The sequence below is a fragment of the Sparassis crispa genome, assembly GCF_003851025.1.
Source record: "Sparassis crispa DNA, contig_000016F, whole genome shotgun sequence".
Taxonomy (NCBI): Eukaryota; Fungi; Basidiomycota; class Agaricomycetes; order Polyporales; family Sparassidaceae; genus Sparassis; species Sparassis crispa.
In genome coordinates, this window is record NW_020939763.1 from 739604 (window position 1) to 755461 (window position 15858).

General features: G+C 47.2%; 2 protein-coding genes across 2 annotated transcripts; both read left to right on the forward strand.

Annotated features, from left to right (window-relative positions):
- Positions 1–3891: 3891 nt before the first annotated feature.
- SCP_1702670 (hypothetical protein) lies at positions 3892–8937 on the forward strand (the record flags this gene model as incomplete). The annotated part of the gene is made up of 2 exons (XM_027765053.1): positions 3892–4989; positions 8926–8937. 2 exons carry the CDS (start codon positions 3892–3894, stop codon positions 8935–8937), a joined length of 1110 nt encoding a protein of 369 aa, XP_027620854.1.
- A 3017-nt stretch (positions 8938–11954) lies between these two features.
- SCP_1702680 (hypothetical protein) lies at positions 11955–12387 on the forward strand (the record flags this gene model as incomplete). The annotated part of the gene is made up of 2 exons (XM_027765054.1): positions 11955–12303; positions 12350–12387. 2 exons carry the CDS (start codon positions 11955–11957, stop codon positions 12385–12387), a joined length of 387 nt encoding a protein of 128 aa, XP_027620855.1.
- Between the last annotated feature and the right edge of the window lie 3471 nt (positions 12388–15858).

Here is a 15858-nt window from a genome sequence, read left to right on the forward strand (position 1 = left end):
TCCTGCTGATGAGGCTCCTGCGAGCATATGTTCCTTTGCTGTCCGACCCTCACATGTCCTTCAGGTCCTCATGGTCCAAGCCCAGTCTGAGGCGGCCAGTGTGGGAATCATCCTACCCCTTCCGCGCAATATCCCTGTCCTGGCTCAAGTGGAAATACACCTTGCGACAGCTCACACTATAGTGGTTTGACTGCCCGCATTCTGTATGATGACCCTGCCGTCTGCGAGAACTTTGGTTTGGGCCACCCATCGGATGGACTTCCTGACATTGGTGCATGGTCTTCCTGTCCCTATTTTCCTGAAATTGCGTTCCTCAGCTTTTTATTGCCATCAGGAACCTTGCACCTTCAGGTTGAGACATTGCGCAATGCGGCCTGCGAACTGTACAATGTTATGCATGGAATCACCAGTAGATGCGAGTTGGTGGATGGTACTTTGAGATGGTTGCGAATCGTAGTTGAGAAGTTAGAAGTAGCGTTCAGGCTCGTAGTGTTCCCTCCTCTGATAACCAGCTTCCAATTGGTGTCGGACTAGGGTCTGTTGTGTAGCACCCTGTGGTATCTCCGAAATGTAAGACCGCTTCGCGGATGTGATTCCTATGTCAGTGCGCTATGCATCCCTTCACTGTCACATGCCACCTACATTCACATTGAGAGGAGCTGGTTGCTCCATCACATAGTAGGTCAATATGATTTTCTTCCGTTCAATATTCATTGCTAACTCTGACATTGAGCTTACAGGTTGTTTGTGATTGGTGCAGGGTGGAGGGCATACACTAGAACGGCATGGCGGGAGGGTTACCGGTCAGAGCAGGGCCAATTTCTGGTAGTGGACAGTTCGTAGGGCAGCATAGCATAGCGTGTATCGAAGTCCATACAAAAAATCAAGGATTTTGTGGTATACAGTTTTTTGGTATGAAAATGAGATTTTTTAACTGGTTGGTCATTTGTGAGCCCCAGACAAAGCATCTGACTGGTTCTTTCCTCAGCCATATTCTGGGCTGCTACAGTCCCATAATGGCATGGCAGTCTAGAGTTGTTTTGGTGTCTGACTACAAGCCCTGAAATGGGGCTGCACACAGGCTGTCATGGGCCTGTCTACGTGGCTGAATTGACAACAATTACAAGCATTATATAAGGGTTTTTATAAAATACCGTAAAATCATTAGACGAAAAGGGTAGTAATGGGCTGTGGCACAGCCTGGTATGGGGCCTCCACTCCACGGCCCCATTTTGGTGCTGCAGAGATCTGGCTGTGTATGTCTCATGGTAGCATTTTGACTAACCCGGCCAGGAGTGTGACCTATGACCACAAAGTTTCGATCCGGCCAGGCGGCCAGCCTTGGTGTGACAGCAGACAGGATGGACAAACCGGCCAAGCTGGCCAAGTGATCTCGCAGCCATGACCCACCACCACCAGCTGACCAGTCAATTGGACCTCAGGTAGAACTAGGAAACTGAAGATATAACCCTGCAGACACCCTGGCGCTGCAGGCCACAAAAAATTGGTTTTTGTAAACATTGGTCACACCCTGCCAGCATTGCTGTGACCAGTGACACCAGGTCAAAAACCGGCCGGCCAAGGTGCCTGTGACCTGTGACTGGCTGGGTTGGTCGAAATGCTACAGTATTCAATGTTCTGGTTGTTCGCTTGTCAGCGTAAGTGAACTTGCTAATTCAGCTTTGGCTCATACTGACCTTTTGCAGTAGGTATGTGCCAGCAAAGACAAGATGTTATAGGTGCAAGACACGCATGATGGACTTCATTCCTCTTCACCTCCATCATCTTCCAATACTACAGTAATCACTCTTCGATATCACCTTCACCCATTCTGCCAGCAGAAGCTGATCATGGACTACTGCAACGCACACAACTCAGCATGGATATGCCACAGTTTTATTGCTGCAGTCTCTATATTTTCTTGATGTACCCTTTGCCACACAGATTCAGCCCACTCCCCAAGTCTTCACAGCCCACATGCATCCGGTCGAACACCGACCTCTATGACTTCGAGACCTCACCCAAAAACATGGCGAAGCTCGATGCGCTCGACTGGGGAAAGGCAGGCGCCGTCAGTTGGAACCCGGTCGATGGCTGTGAATGAGAAGAACTGATGCACTGCTTGGTGATCAAGTTTGACGGCTTTCTTATATCATCCTGTCATATCAATGGGGGCCTGACATTACCACGAGGATGGAAGATCCACCCTGTTTTCCACGCAGGCCTTCTCTCTCCTACAAGGAAACAGAGATCCACAGCCTGAATGATATGAGGCCACCCCCTGACCTTATTGAAGAACATGAGGAATATGAAGTCGAAGCAATTCTAAACTACCGACAAAGATATGGGAGAACCCAGTACCTTGTGAAGTGGAAAGGATAAGCCTCAGCCGAGAGCTTATGGGAACCTGAAGCAAATCTGATGAATGCTGAAGAACTACTGAAGGAGTATAAAAGATGACAACACCTTCACTGACTCTTAGCAATTGCCCACATTGCTCGTCTAACACTCCTTTGCCATTGATACCCCATCATCATGTCTTCATTGGACTACAGACTCGACGATGATGACTGCAACTATGAAGACGATAGATCCTCATGGCCATCCTCTCATCCCAGAGACTTCCAGAGTGAGGACCCACACAATGTGCAGAATCCTCTCTGACACACCTTCCCACTGGCATGAGCAGCTCGCATCTGCACCATCGACTTGCTTAACCCCATCAGTATGAGACTGATCATGCTATCTCTACCAGAGATGCCTTGGACCAACTGTGAGCTGCACGAATCACACAGAATTCGGGTTTTGGCGGAATATGAAGAAATTTATCTTCGTGTCCTGGCAGTGTTAGATGACTCACACGCCCACTGGTTGCTATGTATCATCCATTCTATGCAAGCAACCAAATCAGAGCTGATCTCCATGAGACACATAATATCAGGCATGAGACATTACATGGAAAGGATGGAAGCAATAGCGCAAAGCTTAGGAGATAGGGTGCAGAGACAAGAAAAGGCCCTGGTGCTTCTGTTCGTGCAGACCAATGTGTATTGAAGGCTTATCGAACACGATAATGAGCCCGACAACCTGTTCCTCCCCTCCTTCTTGACAGAGATGCCATCCAACTTGTCAATGGCAATCCTATTCCGATACCACCTCGCCCGCAACACCTCATTGATTACCTCTCGTCACCACCACCCTCACCCAAAACTCATCACAACCTTCTCATTGCATCTCCCTTAGCAGCAGACTTACCCCTGGACTATGTTGGGGAAGTAAACCATCATGCAGAAGGGTTAACCCCCGAAGAATGTGAGGTTTCCATGCAAATGGACAAAATTGACCACATTGAGTGATCAATTCAGACACTCATCTCACGTAGTGCAGAGCAGGGGTATACCCCTGGGTACTTTGAGGCATACCCCTACCCTTACCCTCCAAGGGTACATACTCTTGACCAGGGGTAAGGGTGTGGGTAAGGGTACCAAACCCTAAGGGTATACCCCTCAATCTTTGCTCTTATTTGAGAAAATGACATTATATATATTACATCAGGAAAACCCCACTTTTCCTTAAGAGGACACTTAAATAACTTAATCGGGTTTAGAGGAACTTTTAACGAGTCTAATCGGCACTGCACCATGGCATGACTCTTTCCGGACAGCGTCTGGATCTTCCAATGGCATTCGCGTGCCCCGGTTTTTCTCGCAGCGCAAAATGAGTCCAGCGGACACTCCACAGACTGATGGGGGTCTCGAGTGCACTGCCACTGTTATGGTGGGGGGTGCTTCTCAGGTCGGACCCCCTCATCACTCAGGTAGGAGTGCGAGTTAGGGGGGTCGCTTCACCTCCTCTCTTCCAGCATCTCCCTCCTGCTAGGTCTGTCTATTCATGTGCAGCGCACCTCATCTCTTACTGACATCTCTTCCTCCTGCTAGCATCTTTTCTGAGCACTTCTTGTCATTATCTCTCCCATCTCCCGAGTCATCATATCAATACATGTCGAATTTGTCATCTGATGGCTCCCACACCCAGTTGTCTGGTGCCTCCCGAGTCCAAGCTGAGCATCAATTCGAGCAGGAAACTGTCTCGTCATGCGAAGCAATCATCGAAGAGTTCCGGAGGGGCAAGGTTTCAAAAGCAGACACATCTATACGCCTTCTCGAGGCCATTAAGTATCAAGATGCTGGCACTGAAGAGGAAGTCACTTCCAAATGTGCAGCCTACAGCGTTTTCTTCAGTGAACTTGAGGAGGTCGAATCTACCTCCAGAGATGCAGCTCACAGAGGGGAAATGCAGCTCCCGGATCCTATCGGGGATGATGCCCCTGACATTGAGCCCACTGAAGGGATCGCAGACTCTGTCGATGCGGGGAGTAAGAGGAAGCGAAATGCAGATGAGGACAACACAGACAAGGCACGAAAGGTCAACGAGTCTCTCTTCCCTTTCTCCAAGTCTCGTGGAACCACTCTCCTTCCGCCAGATCTCCAGCTCACCCTCAAGCTTAAGGAGAACTACACCAGAGATCTTGCTGTCTCCAAGCAACGGATACTCTGTCATCCAGACTGCCCCAATGTCCCCGAGGCAATCTGGAATGATGTCCTCAGCAGCCGCTATGTTGACCTCGACAAAATCTTCACCGCCTTCTATACCGTTGATGGGGACCACAAGCAGACACTCAAACTCGGAGATCTTAAGGTCATCTCTGGAGGTTCCAGCCGACCTGGGAAACATGTTGCCCGACACAGCGATTGGACCAATGCTTGGGTCAGGTACCAAGAAGCCATCTTCTTTGCATTTCCCCATCAGGCCAATGAGTTGCGAGACTATGCAGCCCACATTAATGAATCTTTCATCGCACTCCCTGAATCCCAGGCTTCAAAAGTCCTCAATTATGACAGAGCAGTCAGGAGTGCCGTGGGAAGGAGCAACCGGCTATTGCTCACTGACCTCTCCAGCTTCAACCACTTCTACACCATGCACATCGTTGTCGGTGGGGCCGAATCCTTCAGCCCTTCCCAACCACAGAACTCCTCCTCCTACTCACATTCCCAAGAGATATGCAGAAAATGGAATGCCAGCAACTGTGATCACCGAGGCTGTAAATACTGGCACATCTGCTCTCAATGCCGAGCGTGGAATCACGCTGCATGTATCTGTCCCCAGAAAGAAAATATTGCTCCCGACAGATGCAAGTAATCGTCCTCGTTGTTTTTGCGGTTTCCTCTGGAACCAACATGAAACCTTTGTCACTCCTTTTGCTATCTCTTCCGAGTCTCTATGACCAATCCCAGGTCCACCTCTGAATGAAGTTGAGAACAGTGTTTCACAGCAGACTATTCGACAGCACCCTGAGCTTTTCTGAATTGTCACTCTCATCCATGTTAACCGCCTAGAAGCACTTCTCGTCAATCATCTGAATCGCCCACTAGTCGATTCAGTCTTGCGGGGCTTGCGGGAAGGCTTTTGGCCCTTTGCGGAGACAGAGCATGGTGATTATCCTGAGACATGGGATGGCGGCAGTGTTCCCCTCTCAGATGAAGCAGCTTCTTTCGCTACTCGATATACAGATGACGAACAGACTGCTGGATGCTACTCACCTCCTTTTGGGCCAGACCTTTTACCAGGCATGTATTCCATGCCGGTACATGCGGTCCCGAAACCTCACTCAGAGAAACTTCGTTTCATCAACAATCACTCAGCTGGACCATTTTCTTTAAACTCAATGATCGACAAGTTGAATGTCGGCATGAGGCCCGATAATGTCCAAGATCTTAGACACAACTTGCTCCATGCCCGGGAGGAGTATGGAGACATCCCGCTCTGGCTCTTCAAGTCTGGCGTGAAAGGTGCTTATCGGCTCATTCCCATGCACTCTTTGTGGCAGCTCAAGCAGGTTGTTACCATCAATGCCCAGCGGCGCATTGATCAGTGCATGTGTTTTGGGAGCTGTGGCTCTCCGGACATATGGTGTTCCTTTATGAGCTTGGTCGTCTGGATTGTGATTCCTGTTAAGAGCATTGATGCACTCCTAGCTTTCATGGACAACAATTTCTCCTTTGACTGCCACCAAAAGCTTGTCTTCTACCCGCCTTATGCCAAATTCATGCCAATGAAGCAAGTCTTGCTTCTCGAGCTCTGGGATGAACTTGGCATTCCGCACGAAGAGCCCAAACAGTTATTTGATTGCACGCTAGTTATTATCAGATTTTCAGTTGATTCATCAGCTATGTCCCTTTCACTTCCTTGTTCATCATGCCTCGATCTTGTCTCCCACATTCGGCAATTCATCACTAATGCTCCATGTTGCTGTCGACCTTTACGCGAGTGGCAAAGCCTTCTTGGATGGATCAACTAGGGGCTGAATATTCAGCCTCTTCTTCATCCTGCCCTCCAAGCTGCGTATGATAAGATTCGTGGCCTTTCCATTCCCCACGCACCTGTCTACCTTAATGCTCGTGTCATTCGTGATCTCACTTGGATCACTGACATGTTTGAACACCATGTAGGCATCTACATGCTTCGTGCCACTGCTTGGGGACCATCTGATGCCGACCTGTCCGTCTTTTGCGATGCTTGCCTTACGGGAATGGGTTTCTGGTGTCCTCAACTCTTCGAGGCATTTGTGGCTGATGTACCTGCCCTGACTCGACCTGGTGAAGACATTATTTTCTGGTATGAAGCTCTCACTGTCGTTGCGGCACTCGAATGGACGCTCTCCCTTCAGATTCCCTATCAACGCATTGCCATTTACACAGATAACCTCAATACTGTCCAAATTTTTGACACGCTCCGTGGCCATGATGGCCTCGAAGATCTACTTCTCTATGCTTGCAGCCTGCTCATTGATTCCAGTCGGGATCTCCATGTTTGGCACATAGTTGGAGCCAACAACGTAGTCGCAGATGCCCTTTCACGACATCTCTTTGACGTCGCCCTGCAGTATGTACCACAATTGCAGATTCACTACTTTATACCCCCTCGCGTGTTGCTGGGGGAGACGCAGACATGATTTCAATTTCTGCATCGTCCCAGCAACCTCCTCGGGAGCCATGGACTTTTGATCACCTGGTCCGAGAACACGCTATCGCTCTTGGCCACGCACTCGACCCATCCACTCATGTTGCATACACTTCTCATCTGCAGTCCTACCTCACATTCTGCAAGATCCACGCATTTGCAATTGAACCTACCCCTGACACCCTCTCCTTCTATGTCGTCTTTATGTGCCATCATATCCAACCAGATTCTGTCGACTCTTATCTCTCCGGCATCTGCAATCAGTTAGAGCACCTCTTCCCTAACATCCATACTGTCCGCAAGGGACATCTCGTAGCTCGCACTCTTGCCGGATGCAAGAAAATGTTTAACTCCCCACCACACTGTAAGCGCCCCCTCGAACTCGAGGATCTACATGCCCTTCTTTCTCATTACTCTCCCACCTCACACGATAACCTCCTCTTCCGCACGATCCTCTTATGTGGATTCTTTGTGCTACATCGACTCGGTGAGCTTACCTGCCGGACCGTGCACATTTGCGCAACAGTCGGAAACTCATTCGCTGCTCGTCCGTCACCTTCTATATGGATGGCTTTGGATACATCTTGCCCTCCCATAAAGCTGACCATCTCTTTTGCAGCAGCACTGTTATCATTGCAGCTCGCAATGATGTGCTTAATCCATTCTGACCTTTTGCTGATTACCTAATCTCCCGCGATAATTGATTTCCGTTTCACCCCACTTTCTTCCTCACTTCATCTGGCAACCCCCCCCCTCGCTCCTGGTTTCTCTATTGCCTCCGCGCTCTTATCCATGACAACATCGTGGGCCATTCCCTTCGAGCTGGAGGTGCTACATTTTTTGCTGCTGCCAGTTGGCCAGACGACTGCATCCAAGCACTCGGATGCTGGACCTCTGAGGCCTTTAAAATTTACATTCGAAAGAATCCAGTTGTCCTCCAAGCACTATTGCACAGCTCTGCAGCGCGTGTATAGCCTCCCTCTGTTTTCCCTCACACCACCAACCTCCCCACCTACCACCTTCCAATACGGGTTGTTACCGGCTGCCATACACGACGCAGCGGAAAGCGGCGCCAAACGCTCTACACGATGTCTCGGCAGGAATGTATTATTTTGGTGGCCTATCCTCGTTCGCGAGGACGGCCATTCTGGCTATACACGGGCAGTACAGAGCGCGCAGATCTTTCGAGTCTCTTATCAGGTGTGTGTCGATTAGTCGGGTTTAGAGAAACTTTTAACGAGTCTAATCAGCACTGTGCCATGGCATAACTCTTTCCGGACAGCGTCTGGATCTTCCAATGGCATTCGCGTGCCCCGGTTTTCCTCGCAGCGCGAGATGAGTCCAGCAGATGCTCCACAGACTGACAGGGGTCTCGAGTGCACTGCCACTGTTGTGGCGGAGGGTGCTTCTCGGGTCAGACCCCCCCATCGCTCAGGTAGGAGTGCAAGTTAGGGGGGTCACTTCACCTCCTCTCTTCCAGCATCTCCGTCCTGCTAGGTCTGTCTATTCATGTGCAGCGCACCTCATCTCTTACTGACATCTCTTCCTCCTGCTAGCATCTTTTCCGAGCACCCACCCATCCCTTACCCTCCCTCTCTTCGCTTCTTGTTCACTCACTCTCCTATCTCACTATTGCCATTTGTATCTTCTACTTCTGAGCATCCTGTAGCCCTGTATTTGTATCTTGCACTCCACTCTACTTGTACCTACCAGTTTTCTACTGTACTACCGGCTGCCATACACGACGCAGTGGAAAGCGGTGCTGAATGCCCTACACGACGTCTCGGCAGGAATGTATTATTTTGGTGGCCTATCCTCGTTCGCGAGGACGGCCGTTCTGGCTATACACGGGCAGTACAGAGCGCGCAGATCTTTCGAGTCTCTTATCAGGTGTGTGTCGATTAGATGGACTTATAGTCCTTATTTAAGGACATAAGGACAAAAAGGGCCTAAGGCATATTCCCTGAGTGTCTGAAATTCAACTTATTGAGACTTATTTGAACACTTATAGACTTAAATAAGGGTTGCCAGACCCAAAAGTCTAAATAAGTCCCTAAGGAAAAGTTGGGTTTTCCTGATGTAAGTCTGAGGTTTGTACCCCTCTTCTTTTATTTTAAAAGCTTCTGTAAACATGATTTAAGTTGTACTCAGACTGTACATACTCTATATTCACCCTGTAGTTACTATCTACATCATATATACTATAGGTAGTGATACCCTCCAAGGGTACAAGGGTTGGAAAATCCATACCCCTACTCTTACCCTCCGATACCCTTACCCTTGACCCTTGAGGGTTATCCATACCCTTGCTCTGCACTAATCTCATGTGAAACTGAAGAGGTTTCATTGGCACTAGGCAGGAACATAGTAGTGTAGTAAACTATAGGAAGGTCCAAGTATAGTTATAGTAAAGGTTATAGTCCAGGTATGAGTTTGTTGGACCGGTGAAACCTGTACACATAGTACAGGTACATGAGATCCAACTATATAAACCTGCAGAGTTTTTATAAACATATGGGTGAGACTTAAATTAAACTATATAAATTGAAACACAAATGTTAAGTGCGTATATTCTGTAAGAGAGCTACTTAAACTTAAACTTTGCATGTTAAACTTTGCTCTTAAGTACTACTTTACTTGAAGACATGTCTAGGATGTGTAGTAAACTATGCATAGGTACATACATAGTAATAGTACAGGTCATAGTACAGGTTCATCTTTCATAAACCTGTGACCCTCATGGTCCTGTACTATATGCAGGTCCATGTACCTGCATGTATAGTCAGGGTCAGGCCTTTGTACTACAAAGGTAGACCTGTGTCCCTGCCTGATTGGCACTGGCTTACTCTGCAGCTCTTATCAAACCCCAACAAACTATTCCTGCATATGTCACTCACATTCGCTGTCACCCTAAATGTCATTTTTGTGGCACGTTGATGAGTGCACACTTGACACAAACACCTAAACCCAACTAGAAAAACAAGAAGGGTGACCTGTGTGAGAGAGAAGGGCGATGCAACTGTAAAATGATGCAAGTGGGTCCCAGAACCTTGACTAAAGCCTAAGGGGGATGCAACCTGTAAAAGAACGAGGACTCGCAATGTAAACATGAAGTCAAGCAACAATCTACGACAAAGTAGCAAAAGCCGGAGAGTGGGAAGCTAAAGTTGCAATGTGATCATCAAACTCATAGGTGAAGATGAACTAAATCGCAAAGGTGAAGGGAACTATCTGTGGAGGTAGAACGCTATAGGGAAATGCAGTATTTGCCATCTCGACAAAGTCGCAGTCAGTCTAACACAAAAGTCAGAGTAAGACTAATGCAGGTGGTATAACACTATCTTGCTATGTCACTATCGCAGTATCGCAGTTCACTATCGTAGTTGCAGTATGCAGTCTCGAAGTATTGCAGTCGTGCTATGTCGCAGTGTCACTATCTCGCTATGATGTATTGGAGTATATCACAGTTCAAAGTCGCTATCGCAGTAAACACAGTTTCTCAGTGATCTGAAGTGAAGGGGGAAGTCTCCTACTGGTCTTCAATGATAATCGACTTAGATACAGCAGGTATTTATAGAGGGGGAAAGGGGAGAGAAAATGCAGAAGTCACAAAATGTCGGATGATGGATCCTGACATCGGAAAGAGTCGCAATGGTCTAGGACCAATGGAAAAGTAGTAAAGTGAGTGAAGAGGTGAATGTCGTATGTTAGCGATGGAGAAGAACAGTAAAGTAGAGGGAAATTGACAGAAAACATATGCTACTTGTCCTGAACCACATGGAACACTCAAATGGCATCTCCGGTCCAGCACGAAGGTAGGAGTCTTGAAGGGGAAGAGTGAATGATAAAGGGCATGGGATTTGCAAAACAAGAGGGCACAACTGTCGAGTGACACCGATAAGTCGGTGCGATGAATCAGCGAGTCGGCGCGATGTCTGGGAAGTACGGACTTGAAAGAAAATCGACCAGAGCACATAGGATGAGACCAAAGGGCAATGGGTAAGTGGTATCCAACAGCGAGGAGACACAAGAGTGATGTATGAGTGACGAAATAATGTCAAATCTCGATGAGAGGTTGCGAGGAGTCAAGCGAAGTCGAATGAGAGGTTGTGCGAAGTCACAAAAGTTCGCAGAATATTACTAAAGAGTCAGATGTATCTCGGAGACTAAAGTATAGAGTGGTGAGGTCTGAGAGATCACTGGAAAATTGTGTTTTCAGAGGCCAGAGTTGCAGGGAGCATATCAGCGTACAATGACGAGATTGTAGTTCCATCGCAAGCCAGAAAGGTGGAGTACGAGCAGAATCAAGTCCGTGTGGGGTCTGAGATGCAATGCAGGAGAAGAGTCTATCCCAGAGGTATGAGGTGGGTAGCCCGAAAGCATAGCTAGGAAAATCTTTGTAATCGCAATAATCGCTGAAAACACATCAAAGTAAAATCGCACTGCTTTAAGGAAAATTTTGAAATGCAGAAAATGCAAGACTGCCCAGAAACGCACAAAATGCAAGACTGCCCAAAGACGCACTAACTGGATGGGATGGGGATGTGAATGAGGCTTTCACAAGCGTACCTTCCAGGACGGTGAGTTCTACCCCGACCTCCTCCCCTGCCATCATACTTAAACTGGTCCTGACCTTTGCTGCCCTCCCGATACTGCCTGCATCTGCTTAACAATCACTCTGCTGAATCACTGCCCATCACGCCATATCTCGCAATCCTGTCCGCTCATGCTCCTACTCAATCTGAGGGGTAGTCCATCACCAGGCCCACCTGAGCGCCTAATAAGCACCCGCCTGCCTCAGAGGCATATCTCCCATCCTGAACTCAATCTCCCATCCATGGATGCCAGCATCATCCTTACAAATACACCCTCGTGGAAGCTCTTCTTCACATTGAGGTCTTTACTGAGCCCTTCGACCCAATCCTGTGGAAAGCATGGGCGGTCTGGATGCACATCCTGCTGGTGATCCTCCTGCAAGTATATTTTTCTTTGCTGCCCAATTGTCACAAATCTCTCAGGTATTCATGGTCCAGGCCCAGTCTGAGGCTGTCAGCGTGAGGATTATCCTACCCCTTCTGCGCGATATTCCTGTTCTCGCCCAAGTGGAAATACATCTTGCAACAGCTCGCACTATGGAAGGCGGTCATCGGATGATCCCTCAGATTGCTAACCACCTTCTTGCTGTCATTCCTCATAGTTTGATTGCCCACGTTCTGTACGATGACCCCACTGTCTGCGAGGACTTTGGTTTGGGTCACCCACCAGGTGGTCTCCCTGACATTGGTGCGCAGTCGTCCTATCCCTATTTCCCTGAAATCACCTTCCTTAGTTTTTATCGCCATCAGGAACCTTGCACCTTCGGGTTGAGATGCTGCATGATGCGGCCCGCAGACTGCATGCGCGGAATCACCGGTAGGTGCGAGTTGGCAGATGGTACTTTGAGACGATTACAGATCGTAGTTGAGGAGTTGAAAGTAGCATTTGGGCTTGTAGCATTCCCTCCTCTGATAACCAGCTTCCAATTGGTGTCAGAGTAAGGTCTGTGGTGTAGCATCTCATGGTATCTCCGAAATGTGAGACCACTTCGCAGATATGATTCCCACCTCAGCACGCTAGATGTCCCTTCAATGACCATCTAAAGTATTGATGCTCTCACTCCATGTGCTTTTATTGCTGATCATCCCTGCATCCCATGACCTGAACACATGCCCAGCACTCCTCACAAGCAATGTATGTTGCTACTTCTGTGGAAAGCAAGCACCCGGTCATTCCCTGGAATCTTGTATTATGCATAACGATTTCTATGTCCATTATAATCCTCAGGACCTGGTGTACCATCTCGACCTCAACAAGATCCTCATTTCAACAACTTTAATGGGACAGGTTCTCTGTATACTGAGAACTTCCCAATGGATACCCCAGGACCATCGGAGCTCAGAGAATTATAGAATTCACCTTTGAGGGTAAAGGCGGCATAGGAAGGGGCTTATGTTACAATGCATTGTACTTTTACATATACCATCTCGAGACTCTGAGTCCAGACATCTCTCAACTCAATCTGGACATTACTAGACCATGACATCATAGTCTAGGTACTTACTGACTCGTCCCTCACTGTGCGGGTACTCACTTTACTCAGCCATTACTGGTATGTCTTACTCATCATGTGCTACTAGTATATAAGACAGAGATCATCAACTGAAATGCCAGTCTTGATCTGGTTACCTTTACCTCACAATACACAGACTTATCACTCAGTCCTGGTGTGATGGCCTCAGCTCTTGACTCGCAGTACTTAGTCATTGACTTCGTATGTGCTCGATGAACCTTGGACTTAGTGGTATGCCCCAGCATAACACAACTCCCCCAAGCTTGTTAAGGGGGAGGGAGATCACCATCATGGCCTGGCTGTATGACACACCAGGCCTTACAGCGGAAGATGCAGAGCAGTCACTCACAGTGCCTGGAGATGGTCTTCCACTAAGTACAGCATCAATGCTCTCAACTTTAGGGGAATTTTGGTACTTACCTGAAATCAGAGAGGAGAAACCAACTGACGGGCCTTAGGGCGAGAGCACAAGTTGTAATGGTGAGACATGGCTGCCATTGACATCTCAACTTCAGGGGAATTTTGGTACTTACCTGGAATCAGAGAGGAGAAACCAACTGACGGGCCTCAGAGCGAGAGCACAAGTTGTAATGGTGAGACATGGCTGTCAGATGTCAATGGCAGCGAGTAGTAAGTACAGATAAGAGAGGTTATCTGAGAGTGAGATAATGGTTGAGTCGAAAGTTTGGGGTGATCAGATCAGAAGAAATTCAGACAGAGACCAGCAGATAAAAGCAAAGCAATGTTTTCAAATGAAGTCTGGGCTGTGAAAAATATGTGATGACAGCTACTCCTTTTGGAAGACATGGAGTCACATGAAGCATTCTATAATGTCACAGTTTTAAAGGCTCATTAATTGAACAAAAAAACACTGCCCTCTACGCTACAAGTGGGGGCTCTTTATACTACAGCTATCAAAGCTGTATGAATGTCAGAGAATATGGTGCAATAATGAGAAGAGAGTGGCAAAATAAAATGGGGTGCCTTTTGGTGAGGGAACTGACAGATGTGTAATGTGTTTCAATATAAAACTCGCATAACTAACGCAATACTCTAGATATTGAGCTTGGCAAGCGGAGCGATCCAAGGCCAAGGCCAACAATAAGACGATGAAAGCCAAGGCCAAAGCTGCTAAGGCTGCATGTGTCAGAGCTCATCTTTATGGTGAAGCTTATGAGTTGGACTTCACATGCGCTAGAGATCAGGAAGAAGTCAATGCTGAGGAATTAAGAGGGAAGGGAACATTGCGGGTCTAGAATTGATGAGGAAGTTTCTTTGTACTTGCTAGCACACTTGCTCAACCCCTCCACTCACGCACGTCCATGTATTATGCTCAAGTATTTACCACTGCTTGCTTGCACTGTCTGTTTTAGTCACTGAAGTGCTTGGTCATTTTTGCTGACTAATGTCTGACACTTAGAAGGACAATAGCGAGGTAGGTTTCTATTGTCTTTATTGTTTTTACTATCCCCCACTCTCTTTTGTTTTATCCAGAGTCATTTCTTATTGTTATGACTCAGACTCCTATTATCACATTTTCTATTGTTATTTCTATTGAAGGCTCTTTTCTATTATTTAGATTTTCCCACCTTCTTTAGTATATAAACCCTGGAAGCCCACTTAGACTTCCAGAGGAAACCTGTTGTCCTAAAAGTATAGGACATTCTTCTCACCTCCAGAGGAAAATTGTTGCTCTTACATTACAGAGCATTCTTCTCACCCCAGTAGTCACTAGTTGGTATATACTCAAGCTCTTACTTACCTGAATACAGTGTTATTCAGGTATAGCATCCTAGGCATCAAGCAAGTCATAACTCGGTCATTTGTTAATCAGTCATCTGTTAACTCGGTCACTTATTACTCGGTCATTCTCTCTGTCTTATTACAAGACAGTCTTTCCCTCTTACTCACACACACTCTCTCACACTTGATTACTACCAGTTAACCAAGTGATTAACTACATCGAATACACTGAGGAATATTTCCTGACTTTGTTCAAGTCCAGTGACCTCAGGAGGATTTTGTTTTGGGTTATGTTTTATCCAAGACACCATCCTCGTCTGTCAGAACTGGAAAGGAAATTTAGCCAGTAAGAATTGAGTGCTGGTCATTTTTATCACACATACACTGAGGGTTTCTTAATGCCATACTATCATGAGGGGGGAGTGTAAGCAGCCTAGATCCTTAGGCTCACCAGGGCTACAGTGGACTCAATATATAGTCAGAGTAAGCTAAGACTGAGTAAGAACAGCTAGATGGTGAGTGTAAAGGATTAAAAGCAACTTGCTTATGTAAATAGTAAGCAGTTCATAATGAGTAACAGTCATCAGAACCGACCCGTTACAAGGAGTTACCGATCTTTAAGTGCTCGGGCTTCCTCTTCCATATTCCTGGATGCTTTGTTTTTATTTTTACATGGGCCAATGCATGCACTTCCACATTACAGTTTGCAATTTTTTTTACATGTTCTCATGGTGAGAAGGGAGAGACAGCAAGATGCTGGTGGTGGGTATTGATGGGGGGTGGTGTTGCTTATTTTGTCACACAGATGTCACGCTCATCTTGCAGATGAAGCGCTCATGCCGCTGCCATATCGGGCTATACATCATCACACTTTTCATCAGGAATGTTACAAAATGCAGGCTGAAGCATGCCTGATTGTCCAAAACACTTATTAGAATCGTGGAACACAGTGCTGTAGGGCATATTGCTATGACCCAAACATCACT